Raw genomic sequence first — 27,284 nt, forward strand, 5'->3', positions numbered from 1 at the left:
TCTCTAGAAAATTGGCAAAAATTGACACATAATGATAGGGAAAGAAGGTATAAAATTGTCAGTTTTGTACCTTTTCTTTTTTATATCAGGTGTTTTGGTCCAATCATGCTCCAACTGCAGCGTATTATATATAATCAGCAGCAGCTGGCTTCATCAATACAAGATGTCATTATGACAATCTGGGAATGTGGGTACTGATTTTTTTTTTTTTTTTTAAATGAGGTTGATATCATGCAAAATGATGTTTTTTTTCACATGTAAAGCCCATCATTTCACACTCAGGTAGGTCACAGTGAGTCTGCCTTTGGATGGTTCTGACATTATGGCTAATATGTAGGATCAGGTGGTATCCATTTTTTAATACTGTCATACCCTTCCCAAATTTAACCGGTGTATATGGTATTATTGCCAGGTGTCCCAAAAAAAATGATACGTGCACTTGTTGGAGTGCATGCACGAGCAGAGTGCGAGCCTCTACAGTGCTTCATTTAATCCTTTATTACAGCGCTTCAGCCAAAAAAGCCCTACCTTTGTAGGGAGACGTTTACAGGAGCGCTGGGAGTAACAGATGAGCATGGTGTTTCTCTCTTTTTCCTCTCCTCACAGATGTGTGCTTTTTTCCTCTCTCTTCCTTCCCCTCCTCCCCAAGTTAAAATTAGATGTCAAAACCAACTATTATCACAGAGGATCTGGGGATTCTAAGTTCTGAGTAATGTTCAGTGTGATTTTAAACACAATAAAGGTGGTCTTGAATATTATTTCTGCATAGTGCAACAATGCAGAGCTCCATCCTGCTGTGATTTCACTTTATAGGGAGCTTATAAAACTTAAGAGACTATTTCAGTGCCTAAAATAACCAATTAATAACCAATTCCTGAAGTTTTGTCTTCACTTTGTCATTATGGGGTACCGAGTTTAGATTAATGAGAGTAAATTTAATGTAAATGACTATCTCATCAGGCTGCAGCATAACAAAACTGAAGGGGCTCTGAATACTTTCTGAATGCACTGTATCTTTAGTTCTTTCTTTTTTACTGCTTTATATAAATTAAAAGGGAGCTGAGTAAAAAAAAAGAAGTGCAATAAGAGTAGGTGCAATAAGCTAAGGCTTCAGACCAAAACTTTTTGGTCCTATTTTATCTTGTTATCTTTGGTTTTAATGCTGAAATAGCATTAACTTAATGTGTATTTGTAGTCATTCAAACCAATGTAATTGAATTTTGTATGTAAAAACTGACCAAAATAAACTAAACTAAAAAAAATAAAAGTATTAGTCCACGATATTGACAAAAATGTTGGTAAAATATTCAAGCAAACACAGATAGACAGTAGGAAGCTAATGTTTAGTTTTGAATGAGCATTCTCTTATTTCTTGTTTTCAATGATATTGTGCTGATATAATTACTGACACCTTTCCTTTCTTCCATAGTACACACTTTTCACCATCTTCCATCATGTGTATGATGCTCATACAGATCCAAACTAAACAATAAGCCCTCCTTTTTATGTTTAGTCTGACAACTCGACCATGCTTTTTTAGTGTAGCATGTCCGCTGTGATTGGAGGTTGTGTCACATTCTTATCACATCTGGATTTTTGAAAAGCATGACTACAGAATCTTTGTAGACAGAGTATGTGTGCTAACATGCACATTAAACCGCGTACACAACATCAGTGAGATCTCGCTCAAAATAACAGATGCATACCGTTATGATGTTCTCATGTTTTCCCTGCATGAATGGACAGCATTGTTCACTGACAGATGGCATCTTTGTATAAAGGTTGGGGAAAAGGCTTGTGTGATGTAGATAGTTATGTTGTTCTGCTTTGGGCCTACTGTAAAAGCTGATTTTACAAGCCAGAAAATATATGTTTCTCTTAAACTTCAGACATACTGTAGAACCAGCAAACCAAATGACAGACTTTTGAAGGTCCAAGGCAAGAGTTTGTTCTGTCAAATTAATCAAGGCAACAGATTCTGTTTGAAATAACAGAAAGTCCTGAAAGGCCTTCAGTCTATTGTTTGAATCAAATCATAGCACCAGCTTAAGGTCATGACTGATGTAATGAAGTTGGTATGAAAGAAGGCTGTTAAAGAAGGCCTGGGCTGGAAAGCATTAAGATAAAAGACTACTGTGCATTCAGAACACTTAACACACAGAACACACTTAAAGCCTTGAGTCTTTTTGAATTTGACACAAGTTTTGCTTACCTGGATTGAGGGATTTCCTCCCATTTTTCTTTGCAAATCCTCTCAAGCTCTGTTAGGTTGGATGGGGACCTTAGTAGACAGCCGTTTTCAGGTCTCTCCAGAGATGCTGGATAGGCGTCAAGTCAGGACTCTGGAAGGGTCACTCTTGATCATTCACATAGATGTCCCCAAGCCACTCCTGTGTTGTCTTGGCTGTCGTAGGGTCAGAAGGTGAATCTTTGACCCAGTCTGAGGTCCTGAGCGCTGCAGAACAGGTTTTTATTGAGGATATCTCTGTAATTTGCTCCATTGCTGAAAAACACCTCCACAGCATGATGCTGCCACCACCATGCTTTACTGTTGGGCAGGTGATGAGTGGTTTCTGGTGTCCTCCGGGCAGGACATTCAGGATTGAGGCCAAACAGTTCAATCTTGGTTTCATCAGACCAGAGAATCTTGTTTTTCAGAAGTCTGAAAGTCCTTCAGGCACTTTTTTTTGCAAACACCAAAGCAGCTTTCATGTGTCTTGCACCTTGGAGAGGCTTCTCCATACGCCCAGATCAGTGGAGGGCTGCAGTGGTGGTTGTCCTTCTAGAACTTTGTCCTAACCCTACACAGGACCTCTGGAGCTCAGTCAGGGTGACCATCAAGTTCTTGGTCACATCACTTACTGAGGCCCTTCTCCCCTGATTGCTTAGTTTGGCTGGGTGACCAGCTCTTTAAAGAGTCCTGGTTGTGCCAAACATCTTCCATTTGAGAATTATGGAGGCCACTGCTCTTGAGAACCTTCAGTGCAGCAGAAGTTCTGAAGAGGGGTTTATACATTTCCAAATCATATCCGATCAATTTAGTTTTTCACAGTTGAACCCCATTCAAGGTATAAACACATTTCAGTAAAAATCAAGAGAAATGGGAGGACCCTGGCCTGAATTTCAAGTGTTGTTGAAATGTAAGGCTGTGCAGTTACATAATCGTATATCGCATGAAGTAGTGCTGAAAAGGTTTACAAAAATGTCAGCTGAAAGGTCTTCAAGTTTCCACAATTGCACTTTGTATTATTACCTCCGCCAATGAGGTTATATGATCGAGTGGGTTTGTTTGTTTGTTTGTTTGTTTGTTTGTTTGTTAGCAACATAACTCAAAAAGTTATAGACAGATTTTCATGAAATTTTCAGGAAATGTCAGAAATGGCATAAGGAAGAACTGATTAGATTTTGGGACTGATCCGGATCACTGTCTGGATCCAGGAATTTTTTCAAGGATTCTGTATTATTAGGAGGTAGGGCTAATGGCAGAGGTCTGTGCTGTTACCACTTAACACCAGGAGATGGTGGACATGAGTAACTTCTTCAAAGTTTTGGATTTTATCGAGTTTGAAAGACACGCCCGGTCGAGGAGACAAGTTGGAGCATAACAGAGAGAAAGACAGCAAATTGTAGCGAGAATACTCACAATGCTGGGAGGAATAGAGGAATATTCACCATTTGCCATGACTTTCAGTTGTCTGGTGAGACCATGGGTGCTACTGCCATGACAGTACACATGTAGCATAGCCAATGCTTTGCCTCACCGTGTCTCCAGCTAATCGGCGAATTAGATTTTGGGAGTGATCCAGATCACCGTCTTAATCCAGAATGTTTTTAAAGGATTATTCACAATTGGGAGATAGGGCTGATGGTGGAGGTCTGCACTCTCTGGAGCTTTTCTAGTTCAAAAAAATGTTTTTTTTTTTATATTTTGAAAGCAGTTCTGAAAAACCTCAGGTTTTATCATTTTTGTGCCACTAAATATTTGTATGTTTAGGTTAGAAAAATATATTCTTATGAACTAACATTATTTTCTGCATTTTCCTTCATAACCTAGCAAGTAGACTCATGATACCATTAATGTATTATATGGTAATCAAAGTTGCAAATGGCAGTAATGTCCAGTATAATTGCACATTATTACCAAATCGTGCTGCACTAATCTGAAGGTAGAACAAGCTTTCCACATTCACAGAGCACTGCCAACATTTTATGGGAGGCTTGGTTAGCAGCTCTTCTCTGGCCCTCTTAAATGTACTATTGTGAATAGTCTTTAATTGTCCTAAATGTGCAAGAGTTTGCTTTTAGGTTTTGGTACTTCCATTTATGTTGCCCTAGGTATCAATACTGTGCTATTTTAACTGGTATAGAACTGAACTTTGACATTCTGGTATTGAGGAAACCCTGGTAGGCTTGATGTTGTATTTTGCCTGTTAATTTCTGCGGCATGCTCATTAAATTATGGAATTATGTGTGTGACTATGACAAGCTGAGGCTTTGACCGAGGTTGATCCTAACATTGTCACTGTGTCAAATAGCTATTGGAAATATGAAAGGTGTCTTACGAACACTTTTTTCTGGTTGATTTTCATAAACCAAAACTTTGTTCCCCTGGCGCTGGCTTTCATTTTCAAGGAGCAACAGGTAGCAGATACCTGTAAACAAGCTTTTAAGACCCAAGTAAAAACTAGTGGGGAACCTAAAGATCCAAATATTTGCCTTAGGAGTCAGTGGACTCAAAAACAAGGCTGTAAACAAAGTGAGTATTGGACTGAAGTATTTATAAGGTGATAATAAGTCAGTGTTAGATAACAGCTTGTTTTGCCAACCCAAAAGGAAAAAAAAAACCTACATACAACTAGAAAAAACCTTCTTATTTTGTAATTTTGGAAAAGCCTTGATTCTCATTCGCTATGCCACTTAACAGGATGAACAGTTAGTTTTCAGAGCTGACAGGTCCAAATACTCTATACCTACTGGGTTGAACTGTTATTTTTGGAAGCTACATTTAATCTAACCTTAATCTTTCGATTAAAATGCCATTTAGTTTTAATAATTTAACCCTTTACCTACTGAGGCTTAAAATGGTGATTTGGACATATTTTGTTATTACGGCTGTAAAATAGTCAGGAAATGCCCTAAGTCTGAGAGCTTTGGTCCCTTTTCCCAGGAGTACTTGACCTTGACTTTTCAACATCTGGTTAATGATTATTGCACATTATATGGAATTGTCAGCAGTTTAAAAGAAAAAGAATAACAGATTTGTTTTTCATGGCTTTTATGAGAAGAAATGTTGTTATTGCTCAGGAAGTTTTGATCGGACATTTGAAATGTGAACCTATACATGTTTGGAACAATCACCAGTCATTTTTTGAGTCTAGGACTCTGGGTGTGCAAAAGAGAACTATATATGCTCTTCACATACCTCAGTTCAGAAGATGCATCCTCCAAATCCCTGTCCTCCTCTATGAACCGTAGCGGCTGTTTTACCGTTCTTGATGGTCTTCCCGACATTATAAATGTGTGTAATAAAACACAGACACTTAATGTCACTATTTACCGCTATTTTTTGAAAACAAAACACCACTCTCGCTTGCTCTCCTTTTACTCTTTCTTCGCTCTCCTTTCTCACTTGTCTTTTGCCAAAGCTGCCGTTTTCACGGTGCTGTTTGACGTTTCCATAATATATATACCACACATCATATATTGCTGGAAAGCACAGATTCTCAGCTCTCTGTCAGCACTGGAATTTTTTAAATTGAGCCAACTTTCGAGGAGTTACGGTGTTGAGAATCTGTGTAGCTGTCTCTCCAAACTTCTGGTGTATTGTTATGAATGCCCACGTTATATGGTTGTGAGTACCGTAATGAACCATATGTGCGTATGCCTACAATTCTCAGCTTTCCAACATTGTTGGAATTTTTCAAATCAGACAAACTTTGACAGAGTTATGGCAATAATAATCCGGACATATAAACCACATCACCGGCGCTGGCTCCTAGGTAAAGGCTTAAGTCATTTCCAACCTTGAGAATTTTAGTCTAGTTTTAGTCAATGAAAACTCTAAAATAATTATAGCAATACGTCTACTACTTGAATTGGTTTAAATTGCACTGCACTAGAAATACTAACTTACACCATATGGACAAAAGTTTTCAGGTGCCTTACTATTACACCAACAGGGACTGTAATGAAAGTAGATTTAAATACTTGTACTTTTATATAGGGTTTCCCCTCTTTTGCAGCTATAACAGCTATCAGTGTTCTTGGAATGCTTTCAACAAGATTGGGAGTTTTTTCTGTTGGAATTTGTGCCCATTTTACAGAGCATTTATAAGGTCAGGCACTGATGTTTGACAAGAAGGAATGGCTCGCAGTCTCCGTTCCAGTTCATCCCAAAGATGCTTGATGGGGTTGAGGTCAGTGCTCTGTGCAGGCCAGTCAAGTTCTTTCACACTGAACTCATCAAACCAAGTCTTTATGGACATGTTAGAATAGAAAGGGCCTTCCCTGCCACAAACTTGGAAGCATAGCATTGTCCAAAATATCTTGGTATGCTGAAGCATTACGTTTGGCGCTCACTGGAGATAAGAGGCCTCGACCAAACCCTGAAAACAGCCCCATACCATTATCCCTCCTCCACCAAGCTTCACATTTGGCACTGTGCAGTCAGGCAGGTAACATTCTCCCGGCATCCGCCAAAGCCAGACTCACCCACCTGACTGCCAAACAGAGGTGTGATTGGTCACTCCACAGAGCATGTTTCCAATGTTCCACAGTCCAGTGTCAGTGTGCCTTACACCACTCCATCTGACACTTAACATTAGACTTGGTGATGTGAGGCTTGCATGCAGCTGCTCAGCCATGGAAACTTCCATGAAGCTCCCGCTGTACAGTTTTTGTGCTTGCATTAATGCCAGTGGAAGTTCAGAACTCTTTAGCTATGGAATCAGCAGTATTAGTGACTTTTACACACCATAGCGATTGTTGACCCTGTTGATTTTATGTGGTCTTTCTCTTCATGGCTGAGTTGCTGTTGTTCCTGAATGCTTCCACTTAAAGTCACTGAGCTCTTCCGAACATACCATTTTGTATCACAAATGTTTGCAAATGGAGACTGCATTGCTAGTTGCATGATTTCATACACCTGTGACAACAGGTCTGATTGAATACTTTTGTTGTACCTTTTATGCACAGTGGAGAAATATTATAGATTTTGAATGTCCAACAGTCCAGTTGGAGGTTGTTTTTTTGCCAAAGATCTATTTTTAGTCAGTCTTGTCTCATCTTCCTCATGGAAAAAGGTAGCCAAAGAAAATGTTTAGCCATAGTTTTCGTCAACTGAATTAATGCAGCTGGAGTGGACTATAATCCTACTTACAACGTGTAGTCTGATGACTGCATAAGACTCAGCACAGTTCCAGCTCTTCTTTAGGATGAAGTTAGCTTGAGGCATCATTTCCAGTATGGGGATCGCCATCCAAAGTCCCCTTCAGTAATCAAAGAGTGATGTCATTATGACTTTGTTCATGTTTATATGCTGTCTTTGTTTCAAACATTGGCAGAATCTTTGAAGCAAAGACTCGTCTACGTCTATTGTGGTTTAAACTGCAGATTGAATTTCTCCTCATATTGATGCCCGAGTCACAGAATGACATCATTGTTTTTATATATCATGCATTATTTTTGGATGAAGGTAATTCAATCCATCTGTGAGCCCATCAGCTGTCCTAAACTTGTTACATAACAGGCTGTATCTGTGTGTTTTGTCCTCTTAGCAACCAGCAGGGCAGATTTTCCAAAGAGCAGCAGCACAGTCGCAGTTCATCAGCCGAGCTTTTAGCTGCTGCAGGAATGGAAATTAGATTTGCTTTGTGTGTGGGAGAGATAGAGGGGATATTGTGAGGGGACTGGAGGAGAGAATAAAAGACGTTTTAGTTGTCAGATGTGCAGCTGGAGGAATTTATTTCTATTCCAGAGTAAGATTTAGCCTTTTAAATGAAATATAAGAAGAAAACATCCTGACTTTGCTCTCTTTCAATCTTTCTGTCACTAGGTCCTCCTCTTCTCACTGATGCTCCCCCCACTTCACCCCCCATCCCTGACGATGAACCTAGTGAAGACTCCCCCACCTCCTCGTCTCCTCCTGAGGTTGAACCCACCTCCCTTTTTCCCACTGATGCTCCACCCTCCACAACCAACAGCATCCCACATCCTCCAGCCTGGCCCGGGACGACTCCCAGCCCTACCTCACCTCCTGTACTTCCCACCGTCAAACCTACCACCTCCCTGCCTGACCCAGAGCCGGTCACCCCGTATGTTAGAAAGGATGTCCCCCCTCCACAGCCTCCACCTCGACCTCCTGCTCCACCAAGACCTCCCAAAGTGCCTGACAACCAGGCCCCCGATATCTGTGATGGGAACTTTGACACGGTGACCCTGCTGAGGGGGGAGATGTTTGTTTTCAAGGTGAGAAGCAGACAGAGAATGCATGCAGCAGACACTTTAACCGTGCTTGCAATCTCAGAAACCATCGGCAGTCATTGTCCATCATTGTCTGATAGATGGTATATGCCTTTGAGAACAGCATGAATTTCTCTGTACTTCCAGTGAAGTCAGTGCTTAGTGTTGAACAAATTCCTGTGTGACATTTATGTTTGCAATATCAACACTGTCGTTTCTTTATTCATAGCATTGCAGAGGAGGTGCTGATTTTTAGCCTGGCCATGATCAGGGTCTATATTTGTTGGTATTATTTGTATCAGCATTTTATTTCAATACAATAAGCTAAAAAAATCAACTTCTTTTCTACTCTAAAAATGCACATGTATTAAGTTTAGTTTGTTTCTTGCTTTGGAGGCAGGGATTTTGAATTAGAGACACCACTCTCAGTGGTGATTCAAAGCCTTTGTAAAAACTCACCTTTATTACTGTTATAGATATTTATCTGTAGAAATCAACAATGAAATGCCCTAGTTATTATCAGGGGGAAAAAAGTACAAAAATATTGCACTCAAGGAAAGTACAGTTACTTTAGATTTAAATTTACTTAAATAGAAGTGAAATTACTGCTCTGTACTATGAAGTAAACCATACACAAGTAATGTATTTAATGTTTACTTAAAGTACAGAGTACTAAGTAGTTGTTTTTATATCTGAGAGGGTTGAAAAGTAGAACATGATTTTCTTTTTGTGAAAAACCATCTATTGTGTTAAAGGCACATATTTTGAGGCGTTTCAAGGCGTTGAAATCTTCTTTTACTTGATGGGACAACCCTTCAAATTCCTGATAAGTTATCTGTAATCTTCAACAACATGCAACAACAATACAGCATAGTTCTACTGCTCCAGACAGACAGTTTCATTTATCCATTACATTGGATATATGTTATATTCATCTGGGAAACCTCCCATACAAAGCACTTGGGAAGGGCAGGACATTAAAAAAAGATCTCAGAAGGCTATTGGACCAATCTTCTGTCACTGTCGTAGTACATGATCTGAGGAGTTTGTCAAGAGAAGTGCGAAAACATCTTTCCTGTCAGGAGCAACTGAAAGTGTTGCTCTTTTCTCTTGTTTTGATAATGAAACTGCTGCTATGCTATAGCTACAACCAAGCTAACCACTACACAGGTGGCAGCCATTGTATCTACAGGCTTACTAAACCCCACCCGTATTTATCTGAAACTCATCCTGAAGCAGGTCAGGAGAAGAGGGAAAACATCTTTTCCATTATGAAAAGCTTTCAGTGCTGTTAGTTGCTCTTTATTTATTTTTTGCAACTTTATGTTTATTGGACAAGGTAAGGCATTACAAATATGATCCAGCCATCACAAAATCTATTACATACAATAATTACCCCAACCTGAAAGGCTTAGGAAGAAAAAGAAGTAGTAACTTAATTCCATTGTTTGCCAAACACCTCAATAAGTAAAATAACAATTAATGAGACAACAAACAAATAAAACACTTAACAGCTTCCATTACAACTAAACCCTAACCTGACCGACCGGATGGATTTGTTTCTCACATCCATCTGGGAAAGCTTCAATAGGAAATGTTTGAGAAAAGGCAGAGGCTTTGAAAAAAACTCAGAGTGTGATTGGGTGAACTTTCTGTCTGTCAAATCTCTGCGGGCCAATCAGAGCAACAAAACACGTGACAAAACACGTAGCCGCTATCGAGCTGTGCATGCGCAGCTAGTGAGGAATAACGTGAAACATGGCGACTATAGACATGTAAGTACTCGACTTTTGTCGTTTTTGAAAAGAAAACAACTCACTGCTGTTCTTTGTCCTTCTTTTAACGAAGAAATGTTGTCAAGCTCTGATAAAACTGGCACTTTAGCAGCATCCACGCTAATCTCTTCCTCCATAACTGCACCAGCTCTTGCTGCTGCTTGTTTACGTCACAACTCTGCTGCACCTGAAAGCACTGCCCCTCGTGATTGGTCCTGTCACTTTCTAACTGGGCCCAAATGGTTCAGATGGGAGCTTTGCAAGATGGATTCGCCAGTGAAAAACAAGGAAACGAGTGTATCCATCTGCTTTGCGAGGCTAACTAAACCCTACGTGTAGCTACTTCCTCATTCTCCTCAGATGAGGAGAATCTCATAGGTCAGATCTGTTTTCAGCCCTGGAACAATTGGAGCTTTGCAAGATGAATCTGCATGATGACAGACATGGAATCTGTGGAATCTGGCCAAAGCATTTGCTTTGCAAGGTTAATTTGAAATCAAAAGGCCCATAAAGCATTAAAACAACAATAAGTTATGATATTAGACTGTTGTAATTTTTGAATCTTGCCAGTGATTCACCACCAATTTAAAACAACTAGGCACTTTCACATATTTAATGGTAAACTTGGACCTCCTCTTTTTGTCAGTGTTAGTGTTTTCACTAAAGAAACTGATACTATTCAAAACGTAGTGAAGTCAACAGTCCCCCAGAAATTGCTATATTCAAAGTAAAATTACAAGTTTTAAAAAAGTACCGTTACACAAAAAAAGCTACACAATTACTGTAAGATGAGTAAATACTTGTAGTTACTTGAATAAAATAAACTAAAACAATAAGGTTAAAATCACTACAGTTTATTGTAATCAATCAAAACAAAATCAGTGTAAGCTGGATTATCTGTACTGGTATTTGATTTAAAAATATGTATACTCTTGCTGCCAGTGAGGACAGAAACAGTGTTTGATTCAAGAATTGTCTCTGCTGGACAGCTGTGAACTCTTATTTTTGTCATGCAAGGGGAAGTTGGCTTTAAAACTTTAATGAAAGACAACATGAGGGATTTATTACATTAAGTATTTTCCCTCTGCAGGGTCGCTGGTTCTGGCGTGTGCGGAGGAACCGGGTCCTGGATAACTACCCCATGCCGATATCTGTATTCTGGGTTGGCCTGCCCAGTGACATCGACGCAGCCTATGAACGCCACGATGGCAAATTTGTCTTCTTCAAAGGTAGTCCAAGGATGTTTTTTAACTTTGCACTGTGTTACAACAGCTGCCAGATGCTGAGAGCTCACTGATGTGTTATGTCAAAGACTTCTGGTGGCCTTCACTGGAGTTATAATTTTTAAGTTCCTCGCCTGAGGACAGAACCAAAGCCTGGTTAGTTTCTGCAGCTTCTTAGCAGCAGCCAGTGTGGAGCTCATTAAAAGAGTTGCTCAATAAACAGAAACATTGGGAGTGAAACAAAAATCTGATCTTTACTTGATTTGAACTGGTCAGACTGAAAGGAAACACTGCAAACTCAGCATGTTTTTTTTTCCCCACACGACAGGATTTACGAGGATATGGTAATAATTCAACACAGCTATAACTCTCAGGAACAGCCAGGCACACACACAAATATTTAAACTCTTAAAGCGATGTGGCTGCAGATTGAGACTATTGAGAGTGTTGGGTTTCTGTGTCTCTGCATGTGTTTATATCTGCATCACAGACCTTGTGTGAGAGTGAGTGTTACTGAGTGCAGCGGGTGTATTGAACGCAGCCTGTGCAGCGTGGCAGCTGCTGCCTGCCCAGTATGACTCCATTCCAGCTGAGCTCCAAAAGGCCTCATGAGAGAAATGGAGGATTGCATCAGCCGGCTCTGCAGTGCATGACTCCAGATGTTAACAGTGCAGGAGCTTTCGCTTTGACAGTCAGCCTCTGTGGTGATTAGTCCTGCATTTTCTGGACAGTTAGAGCCTGTGATGTGGATTTAATCTCATTAAAATTCCACAGATAATTCCAGTTGAATTCAGTTACTGCCAAAGCGCTTGCTTTTCAAGCAATCGCTGAGCGTGGTGGTTGTTAGAACCAGGATTGCCTCTAATCCTTCTTTACTTTTCTATGCCAGCTGCTTTAAATTGATAGTTTCCCTTATTTTAATCATCAGTAGAATCAAAAAGTACCAATGCAGGTGCCAGTACAGAGGCTATAGTCCTAGACTTGCTGGTCATGAAATTGCTTCCTGGTCTCGACTCTGTTTGGTGCATGGTTTCCCCCCACTCTCTCTCCCCATATTTCCTAAAAGACATCACCTGGATGGAAGTGTATGTTTGAATCTCTTACTCCATCTTCACAAATTTGCAAGTTACCCATGCCATGGGTACTAAAACATTCTACACCATCACAGACGCTGGCTTGTAAACTTTTTGTGATTAACAATCTGGATGGTCATTTTCCACTTTGGTCTGGAGGACTCAATAGTGATTATTTCAAAAAACAATTTAAGATGAGGACTCATAAGTCTACATTATATCTGTCCACTTTAGTTTAGTCCTTCTTAGATGAGCTTGGGTCCAGAGAAGTTAGAAGCTTTTCTGCATGTTTGTTTTGTAAAATGGCATTTATTATGCATATTAGAATCTTCATTTATATTTGTAATGTGGTGACTTACTATGTTTACTGACAATATTGTCAGTGTTCCTGAGCCCGTGTTGTAATATCCATCACAGAATGATGCAAGTTTTTAAAGGTGCAGTGTGTAATATTTAGCCTATTAGCATTTAGCAAAACAAGCTTGGTTAAAATGAAACATAACATTTATAAGTAGACTGATCTAAATTAGTGTTGACATCTGATGACACATTTTTTAAATTTATGTTTAAAATTAACTCAGAATAAGCCTTTTATTCATACATAGGGAGGGTCCCCTCCAAGGAAGCTGCCATCATGGATTTTTGCATTTTGCCTGTTTCTATGGCACCATAGAAGGAACCAAATAACAGTTAAGCATGTATTGATTTTTAAACTTCACTGGTTTCCACAGTTATCACCAGAGAAATGAGCATCACACTCCAGAATTGACTGTTAGATGTTGATAGTCCCATTTTTACACACTGTACCTTTAATACAGTGCCACCTAAAGGGTCAAAGGTCACTGACATTCAGTATCGTTTTTGGCCTTGCCCTTTTAATGCTGAGATTTCTTCAGATTCTTTGGATTTTTTAATGATATTATGGACTGTAGAAAATTAAATCTATTAATTCTTGCAATGAAGGGACTACACAAACATGAAGATTTCTGATAATATCTGCAATCAGTATTTTGTCTGTAAAATTCTGCCTATATCAGCTGTAAATACCGGCCATTGTAACAAATAAACTAGCGGAGTTTTAGGCTGGACCAACCAACCTACATCAGCTGGAGTTTTTCTTTACTCAGGATCATTTCTCACGCTTTAAATGTGTTATAAGGATCGAAACTTGCCAATTTGCCCATCCTTAACCTTTAAATTATGTGTTTAAGGACTGAAGTTTTTGGTCTAAACTACGTTTAATTATCAGTATTGGCTTAAATATATCTATAGATATCAGCATACCAGATATCTGAAATAATCCAGTATCATGCATCCCTGCTTTTGGCCTAATTGCAGTCTTTCATTAAGTGGTGAATCTTGCACCATCGGTCATTATGAAAAACTAAGCCTTTCGGAAGTGTTTGATTATATCAAGTCATGTTTTTTTTTCAACTGTTACCATGCAGCCTTCTCACCTTTGTTCCAGGTGCTTTATGAGCATTCTGCGACTGTTCTTAGTTTTTTCTTCTTCCTGTCCCAACTTTTTTGAACATGTTGCAATAATCATATTCAGCGTTTGTATTTTGTCATTCTTAACATGAAATATTTGTCTTTATCCTGTTTTGAAATGAGTAAAGGTTGACAAGGATGTGAAAATCACTGTTTTCTGTTTCTGTTTACATTTTATACCATGTCTCAACTTTTTGGGAATTAAGGTTTGTACATGGGCAAAACCTCGCTGTGAGTTTAAACAGTACAGGTGTATGCTTGCAATTTTTAGTAATTAAGAACCACAAATGACCTAGTATTGGGTACCTAGAACTTATATTGACAGCCCTATTAGAAGAACTGCACAAGCCTTTTCTCCTGTGTTTTAAAGCACTTTGACAGTGGAGTATACATTCATCTAAACTTGTAGACATGTTTGTCACATTAATCCAAACTACTAAGCATTAAACATTTGATCAGGTGTTGAATTTCAGAAAAAAAATGCACCAGTTAGTCACTGCTGGAGCAAAAGCTCAGCTTTTATAGTTTTTGCATTTCTGCTTGCAGCAGGGCTCTGGCAGAGGAGGTGGAAAGTGTTTAAAAAGTGTGCCCAAAGGTTAGGGTTACAGAAAAAAATGGCTCCCACATAGGAAAATCTTGGAAAGTAAGCGTAATGCCAGCCACTTCTACCTTGTCCGTTCTAGTTTTCCTCTGGAGTGAGATGTGAGCCATATGTTCTGGCCGTGGCCTTTACCTCATGTGGTACTTTCATTTCTTTACCTTATTGACCCTTCAGCATATTTTCTCAGTGAGGACAAAAACAAAATTACATCTGGTTAAAGTTTAATACTAAAATATGTCTGTTTGTCCCTGCAGATGATAGATACTGGGTCTTCAGAGAGGCTGATGTGCTGCCAGGATACCCACAGCCCTTACACGAGTATGGACGGGGAGTTCCTAGTCACAAAATTGACACAGCGATTTGGTGGGAGCCAAGCGGATACACGTACTTTTTCTCTGGAGACAGGTACAGTATATCCTAGATAGTCATGATAAATTTCCCCATGGTTAGTTATGCTGTTCCAATTTTAATTACTATTAAAACTATAATTACTCTGCTCTGAAAATATCAGGGTAAACACTGTCCAGACATCCAACATGAAAAACAGTCCCCCAGATTTGCAGGCCCAGCATGCAATGCAGGTTTGTTTACTTGAGTGAATTGAAAATAAGTCCACAGGTCGAGACTTTAAGAAAAAAATTCTAGGGACAAGAAGATGTTACTGTCACTCCTCTGATATCTGTCTATCTACAGACATTAACGTTAGCATGTGTATTTTAAAGAAATGCTAAAAATACTTTTTGCAACCAGTGAATAAAACAGCTGCATGCGTAGAGGTTGTGGCAGAGACTTGAAAAGGAGCATGTTTTTAGCAGCAATCTAACATGCACGATCTCCTTCCTGCACATATTTGTGGATTTTCTTCTAAATTCTTTGGGATGTACTGAGAGGTGCTGAAAAACATGATTCAGAACTGCATGTATTAACTTGTACAATTCTGAAAAAAATCCAAAAATCAATGTTTTTAAGTTTATTGTCCTTCATCCTAAGCAAACTTTTTTAACTGCTGGATTTTACCCAATGCGTTGTCTCCAACTTCTGTAGTAAACACAACACAGCAGCAGACCTGTTAGCTGCGCTGTTAGCATTGGCAGTGCAAGCTCACACTCTTGGTAATGTTAATATGGCGGTGTCTGGTATACTGACACACTGCCTGCACTATTTATGGAGCTGAGAGTTTCTCAGCCTGTCTTGATTTCCCTAAAGAAAATGTTGAGACTCACTGTGGATTCTACAATCCCTAGGTAAGAGAAAGTCTGACCTGACTTGTATGCTAAGTTTGGTAAACTAAAGTAGTGTATCCTACTTTAGGAATGAGTTGTAGGCCCAAGCTCACATTGTATGCCATCACCGTGAGACAAAAGAAGTAGAACAACGGCCAACAACTGCTAACCAGCATGAATAATATGAAAAACAGGATATATCATTTGTTTCATGTCAAAGATGCATTTATGTCTAATGTGTCTTAGTGGTGTAAAGATCCACTGATGTATATTGATATATTGATTGGTTGTTTAAGTATCCAATCAGATCAATAGAAAGTTGAAACATCAATCTACACTGTCACCTGTAAGCTACACTTGAAATTCCTCCCACACGCCTGTTGACAGTTTCCACCCAAAGGTGTGTCCTCCTCACCAAGCCAGCTGTAAATAACAGTGCAGAGTAAGTCTGCATTTTTTTATTCAGATACAAGTGTCATATTACAGATACAAACCACTCCCCCCTCATTATGGCTGAACTACTGCAGCTGGAGTCTAATAAAGGCTCTGCAGCAAACAGATGGAAAGGTTTGCTGCCTCATGCCTCCTTGGTATGCTGATTGAAGACCAACACCTCATGATCTATTTTTTCATAAAGATAACAAACCATAACACCTGCTCTCCTACAGAATCATTAACAGTGAAAGCTTAGATTTATGAGCATATCATTTTTTTCACTGACACGTTTCAGATAAATACTTTTCTTGCTTAAGCCCCCCAGTTTATTCATATTAAACAATCTTTTCAATTTTAGCACAAATTGTTGTTTTTTTTTTTTTTGTTGTTGTTTTAGTTTTTTTCTTTTCTGTATTGACATTATTATAATCAGCTGATGAAAACACTTCACATTTAGGCTTTAAAATGCATCATCTTGAACACATTTCATGATATTTTAATGCAAAACAACAATTTGCTGCTCCTTAATATACAGCAGACCGGAGCAGATGTTGAAATGATCACCTCTTTATAAAAGAATAGGCAATGTGTTGTGAATCTGAAATCATTTTTATACTGATTATAAAATCTGAATTAAATCGTGACCCCAAGAGTTGGAATAAAATCAAGTTCTGAGATAGTGGAAAATTCATATCTTTAAGTGTAAACAATCAGGAAATAGCAATCTTTTATCTCTGTATCACTGCTTTGTTTGTCACCACCAGCACTAATTCTCTTCTACTTGATCCTTCATTTCTGCACTGTCTTTCTCTCTTTCTCAATTTTGTTTTAAAATCTTCAATAATGTCTTAACACTTTGGTACTATTGAATGTTAAAATATCAGAGACTGTATGAGTAATCCATGTGATATGGAAAAAAGAACTGAAATATCAAAAATTCTGACATTCATTTGAATGAAGCATCTTTTTATGCTGTACATTTGATAATATTTTCATATGTTTACTCTTTAGTATTTTTGATATTTTAATGTTTGTGAAAACAAAAAGTAATGGTGCTCAGTGCTTCTCATTTATTTATTTTTTTAATCTAAAACTTGGTGAGATTTTTTCCATGTGATGTAAAAAATTTTTAAATAATCAGCATATTGTAACGATGACATGATTATATCCACAATCCTGGAAATTCCCACATTGTTGTTTTTACACTCATATTTGTCTTCTTGTCTGTGTGCAGATACTGGCGCTTCAATGAAGAGACCAGGACTTCAGCCAGAGACTATCCCAAGCCAAACACCAGATGGGGAAATATACCTCACTCACCCAAAGGCGCGTTTCTCAGTGAAGATGGAGGTAAGTGCTTAAAAAAGAGCAAATCTTCTCTGTTTGAAGCCTGAAAGCAGCCTCTGCTTACAATCATCACAACAACAACCAAAGCTGAACACTCATGCTGTGTTTAAATCAGGAGAACAGCGTGAGTGAAGAGAGGTGGAGACACAGAAAGAATGAAAGGTTAAAGGGGTGAAATGGGGTGTGTAGGAGACAGGGAGGGAAAAAACACTGACATTTGAGGCTGGTTAGGCTGGAGCCAGCAGAGCAGAGAGAAGGGTGAGGGGATGAGAGAAAGAAAGGGGGGAGGAATGAGAGCTTTGGTTTGAGGGTTGGCCCGACCGTCCTTTGGAAATTAGATTTGTGGCAGAGCAGCTCTAAATGTATTCTGTAGCATTCTGATCTCATCTCCACCCAAACCGCTCTAATGTCTGAGTCTGCTGTTCTATAGAGATGCTTTTACACCCAGAAAGTAACCCCAAGAAGAATGTATGTGGTTTGTGCATCCATTCCCAATTTACAATGCAGAGTTTAAGCAACTCTGCTGTTTAATTTATTGATTGTTGATAGTTTGGTAAGAATTTATTTTCTGTCTAGTCTGATTTTATGTGTATGGGTGTCAACCCAGGCCTGCAAAGGTCCTTTTTACTGCAAGGCTCCATACTAGTCTGCTTTTGTTTTGACAAAAAGAAATTGTGCAGAGATTTACCAAATTGTTCAATAAAAATACAGACTTTTATTTTCTAACTATATCTCTGTTAATATCATTAATCTTTTCATTCCACAAAAAATATTGTTTGATTTTGTTTGCTCTTAGCCTTATAGTATTTATCACAAGCATTTTTTTTTCCTCTTAGAGAGTTAGCAGCAAAGGTCAACATGACTGTCATGTCTGTGCAGTTAACACAAAGCAGCAAGATACAATTAAACTCAACAAAAAGGCTTGAACGCCCTGTATTGGCTTTATCCACTCTCTACATTAATGCCCAGATAGCCAGTCAGCCATAATCAGCTCCTTTTACACTGTGTTTGTGTTGTTTACAGACAAATCCTTCGATTATGGGTGCTACTCTCTTGTGATGGCTTCCATTACTGCAGAGACTACTGTTGTCTGCTGACTGTGACAGCAGCAGAGATAGTTGGATTAAGAACATTTTTTTTTAGGAGAGACTTAAGAGTATTTATTTACCAAAAAAATTTCAAATGTCTTTGGTGACGATACTCCATTGTGATGACTAAATTAACTAAAAGAGGTAGTGAGGCTGTTAGCAGGATAGGATGGAGAATAGGATTCCCCCTGATGGAGTCTAGACAAACGATATAAGGTCAGATGAGGAGGAGACTTGTGAGGAGCTGGACCTGATATCAGTGAGATGTATTGGGGGTTACTGGAGTAGAATGGACTGTGAAAGGGAGGAGAACAGATTTAAAAAATGACCACAACAAGATGATTGGTCAAATAAGGTTTTTGCTAATATGTGCATATAGCAGATGAAATTGCCTGACTCTGTCAGCCATCAAGCAGATTCATCTTGCAAATATCCAGTCTGCTAACCTGACACGCCAGATGGATGTGTGAAACACATCTATCTGGTAAATCTCCTATAGACAGTGTTTGGGAAAGGGTAGAGCCATTGAAAAAAAAACTCAGAGGGTGATTGGATGACCATTCTGTCACATCTTTACGGGCCGATCAGAGCAACAAAACACGTGATGTAGCTGCTACCGAGGTGTAAACTCCATAGAGAGCTGCATAATGGGAACCATAATGCCGGTAGACATGTCAGTACACGCCTTTTGTCGCTTTTGAAAAGAAAAAAACTCACTGCTGTTCTTTGTTCTTTTTTAAATGAAGAAATGTTGTAAAGTTCTGATAACACTGGTCCTATTGCAGCATCCACATTAATGTCTTCACCATAATTGCACCGGCCTCTTGTCACTGCTTGCTTATGTCATGACTCCGCCGCTCCCAAAAGCACTGCCCCTCAACACTGATTGGTCCTGCCACTTCCTAACCAGGCCCAAACTGTTTAGATTGGAGCTTTGCATGATGGATTTGCCAGTGAGAAACACGGAAACAAAATCCATCTGCTTTGCAAGGTTACCAGTCTGCAACTTATGTAAGACTGAAGATGGTTCCAATCAGCATTTTTTGAGGAGGCAAGGTAGTAGCTACAGGTGGGGTTAAGTTGGACTACATTTCTTTATTAAATAAAGGGCAAAGAATTGCTCTGAAAGCTTTTCATAACAGAAAAGGTTTTTTGCCGTTTTGCTGTCTGCTCTGGCTTTGCGATTATTAAGGGATGGGGTGGGGGTGGTGTAGTCTGAGTTGATATATACAATGGCTGCTGGAGGAGTGATTAGCTTGAATGTAGCCTTCTTTAACAGAACAAGAGCAAAGATTAACAACGAATGCACTTCTCCTGATAGGCTTTGGCATGAGTTTGAACCCTCGACAAGATTTGCCGTTCAGGCAATACTGGCATTGTATATCTCAGATTAGCACCAGAGCTGGACAATGTCCAACTACCTCATTTTGTCTTGCCACTCTGATCAGCAAATTTAAATTAAAAGTAATGTTAAAAGAAGAAAATGTTCACTCTTGTCGATTTCATTCAAACATACTAGTGTTATAATGAGGCACCCCTGCAGTATTGGTGGTTTGTCTACTTATGGTATCCCTGTATTCATCTGTAGAGAGAGTAATGTCGGCACAGACAGTAATATGTTAAAACAGTTCTTTTTTCAATGGTCTGTCTTTGTTAGCATAACACAGTATTCATACTGCAGTTTTTCCATGAATAATCATGTAGTGCTTGTTTGTTTAGGCCGATAGCTTTTGTGATTTAAATAGGAATGCTCATAGTGATCAGATGATACCAATATCAGCAATTATTGGCTCAAAAAGTGATTATCGGTAGCAGATAAGAACATTCCTGCCAATATTTACAGGCAGTATATATCGGCCAAACGTACCAGCAGCATGTCTGATAACGTTTGTGCAGTGGACCTACCTGAGCTGAAGTTTTTCTTTACTCATTCCTTAAACATCCATTCTAAGAACTCAAGTTTTAGGTCTGAGCTTCAACTTTTTTACTCCAAGGAAAAAATGTGTTCATATTTCCTTTAAAGCTCCTTGCCAGGATTGTCTGGGGAAACGGCACTGCAAACCCACTGTTTAATGAGGATGATTCATGTTTTTAATTATAGGTCAGTAATAGTGCAGGAGAGCCTAGGTGTTCTTTACAAAAAGTGTAAACGTTGAAGTCCCAAATCCGAGTCATTATCAATTTAAATGAGTTTGGAAATATCAGCACAACAGATAAAGGCAAAAATCCAATATTGAGCATCCCTAGATTTAAGTTTGTTGATAAGTTTAGACAGACAACCTGCCTTCCATGTTTCCAGTCTCCAGACAGCTGCTGGCTGTAGCAGCATATTTACGATACAGAGATTGGTATCAATTTTTCATCCAGCTCTTAGCAGGAAAGTAAAAAACTGGATTACTCAAATGTCAAATGGCTTCTTTGAAAATTGAATACACCCAATCCTGGATCAAAAGGAAGGAACTTTATTTCACCTTAACATAATGTAATAGAGACTTGGGGCTGGCAGCGGCTCAGTCTGTAGGGAGTTGGGGAAATGGAGGGTTGTCAGTTCAAGCCCAGTTGTAGATCACTTCTGGAACTGTGCTGATGGCTGAAAGGTGTCAGTTCTTACATTACACACTCTTACATCTCTTCATTAGTGCATGTCCATAGGATCCTCTTTATGCATGTGTGCGTATTTCTTTAATGTCACCAATGCAGGGGATGGTTTAGTGTTGGTTCTCCTTGATAGATCCCGCTGGGCTCTGTCCTGGGGCCGTTGCTTTTCACTCTTTATCTGCTGCCCCTTAGAAAAATTATACATGGCTTTAACACAACGTACTGTTTCATCTATATGCAGATGATTACAAGAGTTGGTCTGATTCCAACAACGGTATCTGAAATACATCTGATACTGCTTAAAATGCAGGTATTGGTATGAGCAAGTACATGAGTTTATGTTCTGATCTGATACCGTTTGGTTTAACTTTATATTTTGCCATGCCAAATGTTGGCGCTATAAACCGAAAAAATCAATTCTTCTTCACTGCTGGAAAGCACTGCATGGACGAGCTACTGTTTTTAGACTAGCGAAGAAGAATCAAAGGACCCACTGCGGCAGCAAAGAATGGTGTCTGCATGACAGTTTGTCTCTGAATGTGCTTGCTAAAATGCTCTCCAGACTGGCGCTGTCGTACACTTCAAGAAGTCACTCAGTTTTTCAAAAGTTTAATAATATTTTTTGAACCATAAATGGTTGCCTCTTACTTGTTTTTCCTCTTGAAGCTAGCCATTGCGCCTTCTCATTGACGCTGTTGATGCCTTTGAATCTCTTGTGGCAGCATGTTCAGCGAGCCTAGAGCTCGTGTGACTTTTGGGGACTTTAATGATTAAATCTACACCAGTAAACATCTCCATTTTTTCCCTTAATCCTGCAGAGCTTGGGATGCCTCCCACATGCTTTATAAGATATTTTGATTGCCCTTATTTAGGCCTTTTTTCAGTATACTGTATATCTCAGGGGGAAAATACCACAATGCCACTTTTCCCATCATCCCTCAGTCCTAGCATAAATTGCCCAGAATTTGGCTGGCTTAAACCTTTCTTTCTTTCTCTCATGCAGCATACACCTATTTCTACAAAGGCACAAACTACTGGAGGTTTGACAACCACAGGACAGAAGCAGACAAAGGCTACCCTCGCTCAATCCTAAAGGATTTCATGGGCTGTGTTGGAGTCCCTGACCCTAAACCCGATGCAGACCCTGAGCAGGAGCCAAAAGAAAAACCAATCAACCCTTCAGACCGAGGCAGAGATGAGCACAAAGAGCCAGACACGGGCAGGGACAAAGACACAAGCACAGAGGAAAACTTGACCTCTAAGCCTGACAGCACAGAGGACGAGGACGAGGACAGAGAGGTGAACGTGGTCGTGACGGTGGCCGACAATGAATCAAAGGTCATGACTCTGGTCATGGTGTGCGTTCCTCTTGTCCTCATCTTGTGTATTCTCGTCTTAATCTATGCAATCCTCAGGACTCTGCAGAACAAGGAGACACCGAGGGCTTTGGTGCACTGCAAGCGTTCGCTGCAGGACTGGGTGTGAAATTTAGACCATTCAACGGGTATCCATCATTTGTCTGGTACAGACGTTGGCTTCAAATGTTTGATTTGTGGCTCTATGGAAAGAAGCTTTGACTGAGTACTAAAGTTGAAGAAAGCAGAGAATGAGTCACTGTTTTTGGCCTCGTTCGCTATGACACCTTTTATTGCTCATGTGAATGAATGCAAAAGTGGTAAAGTTTATGCCTGTGGAGCTGCAGTCTACTGGCCTTCAAGTTTCCCTCCTATGCCTCCTTTTGTGCCTTCTAAAGTCGGAAAATACACATGCTTTTCTTATTCGTTACAAGAAAAAAAATGTCAGCCACCTTATGTGTACTGTAAAGACACACATTAATGCTGGGTAATGTTTCTTTAAAAAGCATCTTTTTACATTACAAGAGTTCTGCCATGTAGAAGTGACTGGTCATGCTAAAGAGAGAGGAGAAATGTATTATGAATACCCTTTCATGACCCATTATACTTTGGTTATATTGCTCAGACAAAAACATGTGGTCAACTGCAGGTCTTTCTTGTGGTGCACTGACTCTATATCTCTGCACAGCCTAGTTTATAGCCCTAGATAACAGATGCCATATAGCCTTTACAGCTCTTGATTATCCTCAAATATGACATTGAACTAGGAAGAGACAAACAATATCAGTCCCAGCTGTTTCAATGAAAACAATACAACAATGGGAATATTTCCACATAGTAAGTGCTGTCCTCACTAACATCTCACTAGTTGAATCTGCTTGTTATGCTTGCTTACAACTGCAGCTGTACCGTCTGCAGGTTCACAGCTTTAGGTAAGAGAGAAAATAACATATGTGTAAATAACATATGTTTTTTTTCTTTTATTTGTGGTGACAAAATCTAAAGGGAATCAGTGCATTTTTTTAGTAGCAGATTACTTGCATATGAAAAGTGACAAACTAAAGCATCACTTGAATTGCAGACCCGATCTTTATGTTACCCATTGAAACAAACAAACAAAAAAAAGATCTAACAGATTAGTTTGTGACACATTACCCCAGGCAATGCGTATTAAACTGTCTGGGCCAGATCCACTAAAGGATTGTGCTGCTTTTGCACCTGCTAAATCTGTGCAAATTAGAGAAAAAGACAATGTAATCCACAAAGCATGCACAAAGGGGAAAGCTAGACAAACTGCTCTACCAGGCAGACAGAATCCAGGGTGCATCTGCCCCATTTGCATGCATGCATGCAAATTAGGAAATAATCATGAATTTGGCACAAAATTGCTCCATACCTATACAAATAAAACCTTGTTGCAAATCGCAACTAATTCACAAAGCTCAGTGCTAATTACTTAAGACAGAAAAAATGGTGCTATGTAACACCTTAAAACTCATGTATTAAATAAATGCAGTTCTCTATTTCTCTCCCCTTCTCTCTGCTCTCTCAGTTGCTAGTGTGTTTATAGGCCTTGGGCCTGCACTACTGTCCCATTATGGAGAGACAATGTTTGAGAACATGAAATATAGTGCTAGTTTAGCTAAGTTGGTAGAGCAGGTGCCCATACACAGAGGTGATATGGGGCAATATAGGCGCTGTTTTCAAACAGTAGTCATCAGCAAAATAATTCTATGCTGGCATCTGCTAACTCTAATATGTTTTCATGGACAAACATATGAGAAAATGTTAGCATAATGGGAGTCTTGCACCATAAGAAGGGATGAAAAAAACATCAGCATCAGCTAAATAGCTAAGTTTAACATCAGTAATGGTTTTGGGCCCTAACATTCACAACTGGTGCATCTGCAGTCTCAGGATTGTTTCCAAATCCTGGTGCTATTTCAGGCATGTCTCTCTCTTTCCATATTTCCTGTCTATTTTTAGCCCCCCTATAAAAATAAAGGCAAAAAGCCTAGAAAGTAATCTTAAAAACTGAAACGTATTGTTCATCAGATTTATCATGAACTGTGGCCATGCATGGCCCCAATCTCCTTTCAGAAAGCAATAAATTGTCGAAGAAACACTCCAGCTGACTGTGAGCAGCAGTACTTATGGGGGTGTTGGTGCATGTTATCATTAATTTTGCAGATATGATGCAAAAACAGGGCAAGTAGTGGGGGCTAATTCTGTGCAAATCCTGTTGCTTTTAGCAGATGCACTATTCCTTGTAGATCTGGCCCTATGAGCGTCCCTTTTTATCACTCCTTTAGATTAGTAGTGGCTGATTTATTTGTTCTATTAATGCAGACAAAGTCATTAATGCACATACAGTGTACTGAAGCAGAATACTGCTTTTAGCTATGAAAACACATAAAAACAAGCATTAATGAGAGAAAAAGTTTTCCATATGTCCGACTATGGTGCCTTAACCATTCTTGATTTTTTCCCTTTGTTCAAAGCATCTTGTTTGCACTTTTTGTTTCTGGTTATTGTCTTTGTTTTTGCTGAGGTTGCTTGACTGCATTTTTGTCTGTCTGTGTGAGAGTATGTTTGTGCAAAGCAAAACCTTTTACCCTAATTCAGAAGCTCATCTTCGACCAGCGCAGGAATGTTAGACAGCTGTGTGTGTCCATGACCGCCTGTCTCCCACTGAGCCCATTATGTCTGCCCTCTCTTTCTCACACACACGCTCAAACATCACATGATTTAAAAAAAAAAAAACCTTAACTGCACTCATATGTGCATGCATGTGCACGGTTGTGTGCAGTTACCCTTGTCCACATTTGCAGACGCATACACTTAAACCTAGAGACCACTTACCCAAACAAAGGCACATCAAGTTTTTGCACATAGACATTTGGGCTCCAGCCTCCCCTCCTCCCACCACAGCCAAGGTAACTGTTCAGACTGCACCACTAAAATCACAATCCCAGAGGAGACGTATTGATATACAGCTGCTGCCAAAGCTTATGTGAAATACAAGAGCCTGGGGATTTATTCACATTTAACAAGAAGATTTAAAAACGTTGTGGTTTATACAAATTTGATCCATGTCAGCTCAACCTGTGAAGAGGAAACTCATTTCATGTGAAGAGGAAACTCATTTCAGTATCTCTATCTCCTGTTATCGCTTCTAATGCTAAGGCTTAATTCAGTCAAATCTTATTGTATTGTAATGGACATGGGAGAAGCCTGCAGGCTGGAGAGGAATGGGTCAGGGTCTGGTTTCCATTAAGCCCACATGCTGCTGATTTAGTACAGTCAGGCATGAAGAGGGGGGAGTGATGGGATTTAGGGAAAAATGAAGAAAAAAAAGTAGGAAATGGTGGTAGGGCATGAAGAGAAATGAGAGAAATGGATGATGAGGGAGAGAAAGAGAGGGTGGGCTCTGCCTGCATTTCCTTCACACTTTTCTCTGGGAAAGGAGGAGCGACAGCAGGAAATAGGGGAGGAAGGAGTTTGGGGAGGGGCAGCGCTGGCGTTGTGCCTCCTGACCTAGATCGGGACTCTGAGTCCGCTCCTTCTTTTCAAGTCATCTTGTTTTCATTCTGCCTGTTATCCTGAGCTGGAGATGACTTCCTCTGTCACCAACTCCTCTCTTCCTCTTCTTCTTTTCTGTTTATTTTTCTATTCTTAGACTTTTGTTTTTGTTTCACAGCTGTCCCTTACCATACCTCTTTACTCCCAGATGTATTCATTTTCCTCTGCACTCTCCTGTAAAGTTAACTCAAGCATTAAAATGTACCGAATGCATAGAAACATCTGCAGAAAGTGACTCAGAATGGCCGAATGTCTCCACTGAGCTCATGACTGTCTGTTTCTGGCATTAATATGCTCTTTGGGTTCATTTCCTTACATTGTTACCTTAACATTTCGTCGTGCCTTTTTCTGTGAATAATGGGGGGCATATTTTTTTTTTTTTTACTATAAATAGCATGAGGGAAAGTTTAAAAAATTTCTTGTACTTTTTTAATTTGTAGCTTTGTAAATTTGTTTCTGTGGAGATTTCTGTAACAATAACAGTAGATTTTTATGACAATCTTGATGCATGCAGGGCATGTTCTGTTAGGCCTGTGCACTCCTCTGTAGAGTACATTTTCAAAATCACAATAAAACTCACAGGTAAAAGCAACACAAGCCTTCTTTGGTTCATTTTCTCCAGCTACTTTTAAGCTGATGTTCACATTTCAAATATGAAGAGTCAGTGGTATCTCTGACCACAAGGGGGAACCATTGCATCTAAAAATACATCTTTAATTGCACTTTTCAGCACAACACATATAAAAGTGATTGCTTTAAATGAGGTAAACAAGATATAAAGTAACAACCACTTCAACCACGAGTGGTTTTGTGTTCATATAGACAGATATAGTACAAGAATAACACATTTCCTGGATCACAGTGCATTACAGTAAAGAAGCATTTTTACTTAATGTGTGTTTCCATTGAATGTTTATTAGTACTCCATTCACAGCTGTTTTAATAATACAGTTATCACTGCACATAGAGAAAAATCCAGTCTTGAGTCTGTAGAACTGACAGCCCAAGTTACTTGTAGTTTTTCAGTTCAACA

At 39.4% G+C, this 27,284-nt stretch overlaps 1 protein-coding gene across 1 annotated transcript in view; it reads left to right on the forward strand.

The window, feature by feature from the left end:
• LOC121515101 (matrix metalloproteinase-15-like) overlaps positions 1-26,833 on the forward strand; it is a 36,342-nt gene extending 9,509 nt beyond the window's left edge. Inside the window, exons 6-10 of the mRNA XM_041795700.1 lie at positions 8,054-8,466; positions 11,326-11,464; positions 14,878-15,028; positions 17,516-17,631; positions 22,318-26,833. Coding sequence (XP_041651634.1) covers positions 8,054-8,466; positions 11,326-11,464; positions 14,878-15,028; positions 17,516-17,631; positions 22,318-22,799 — 1,301 coding nt within the window. The 3' untranslated portion in view covers positions 22,800-26,833. The remainder of the gene's footprint in view (positions 1-8,053; positions 8,467-11,325; positions 11,465-14,877; positions 15,029-17,515; positions 17,632-22,317) is intronic.
• Positions 26,834-27,284: the final 451 nt, after the last annotated feature.

Source organism: Cheilinus undulatus, linkage group 9, assembly GCF_018320785.1.
Source record: "Cheilinus undulatus linkage group 9, ASM1832078v1, whole genome shotgun sequence".
Classification (NCBI taxonomy): Eukaryota; Metazoa; Chordata; class Actinopteri; order Labriformes; family Labridae; genus Cheilinus; species Cheilinus undulatus.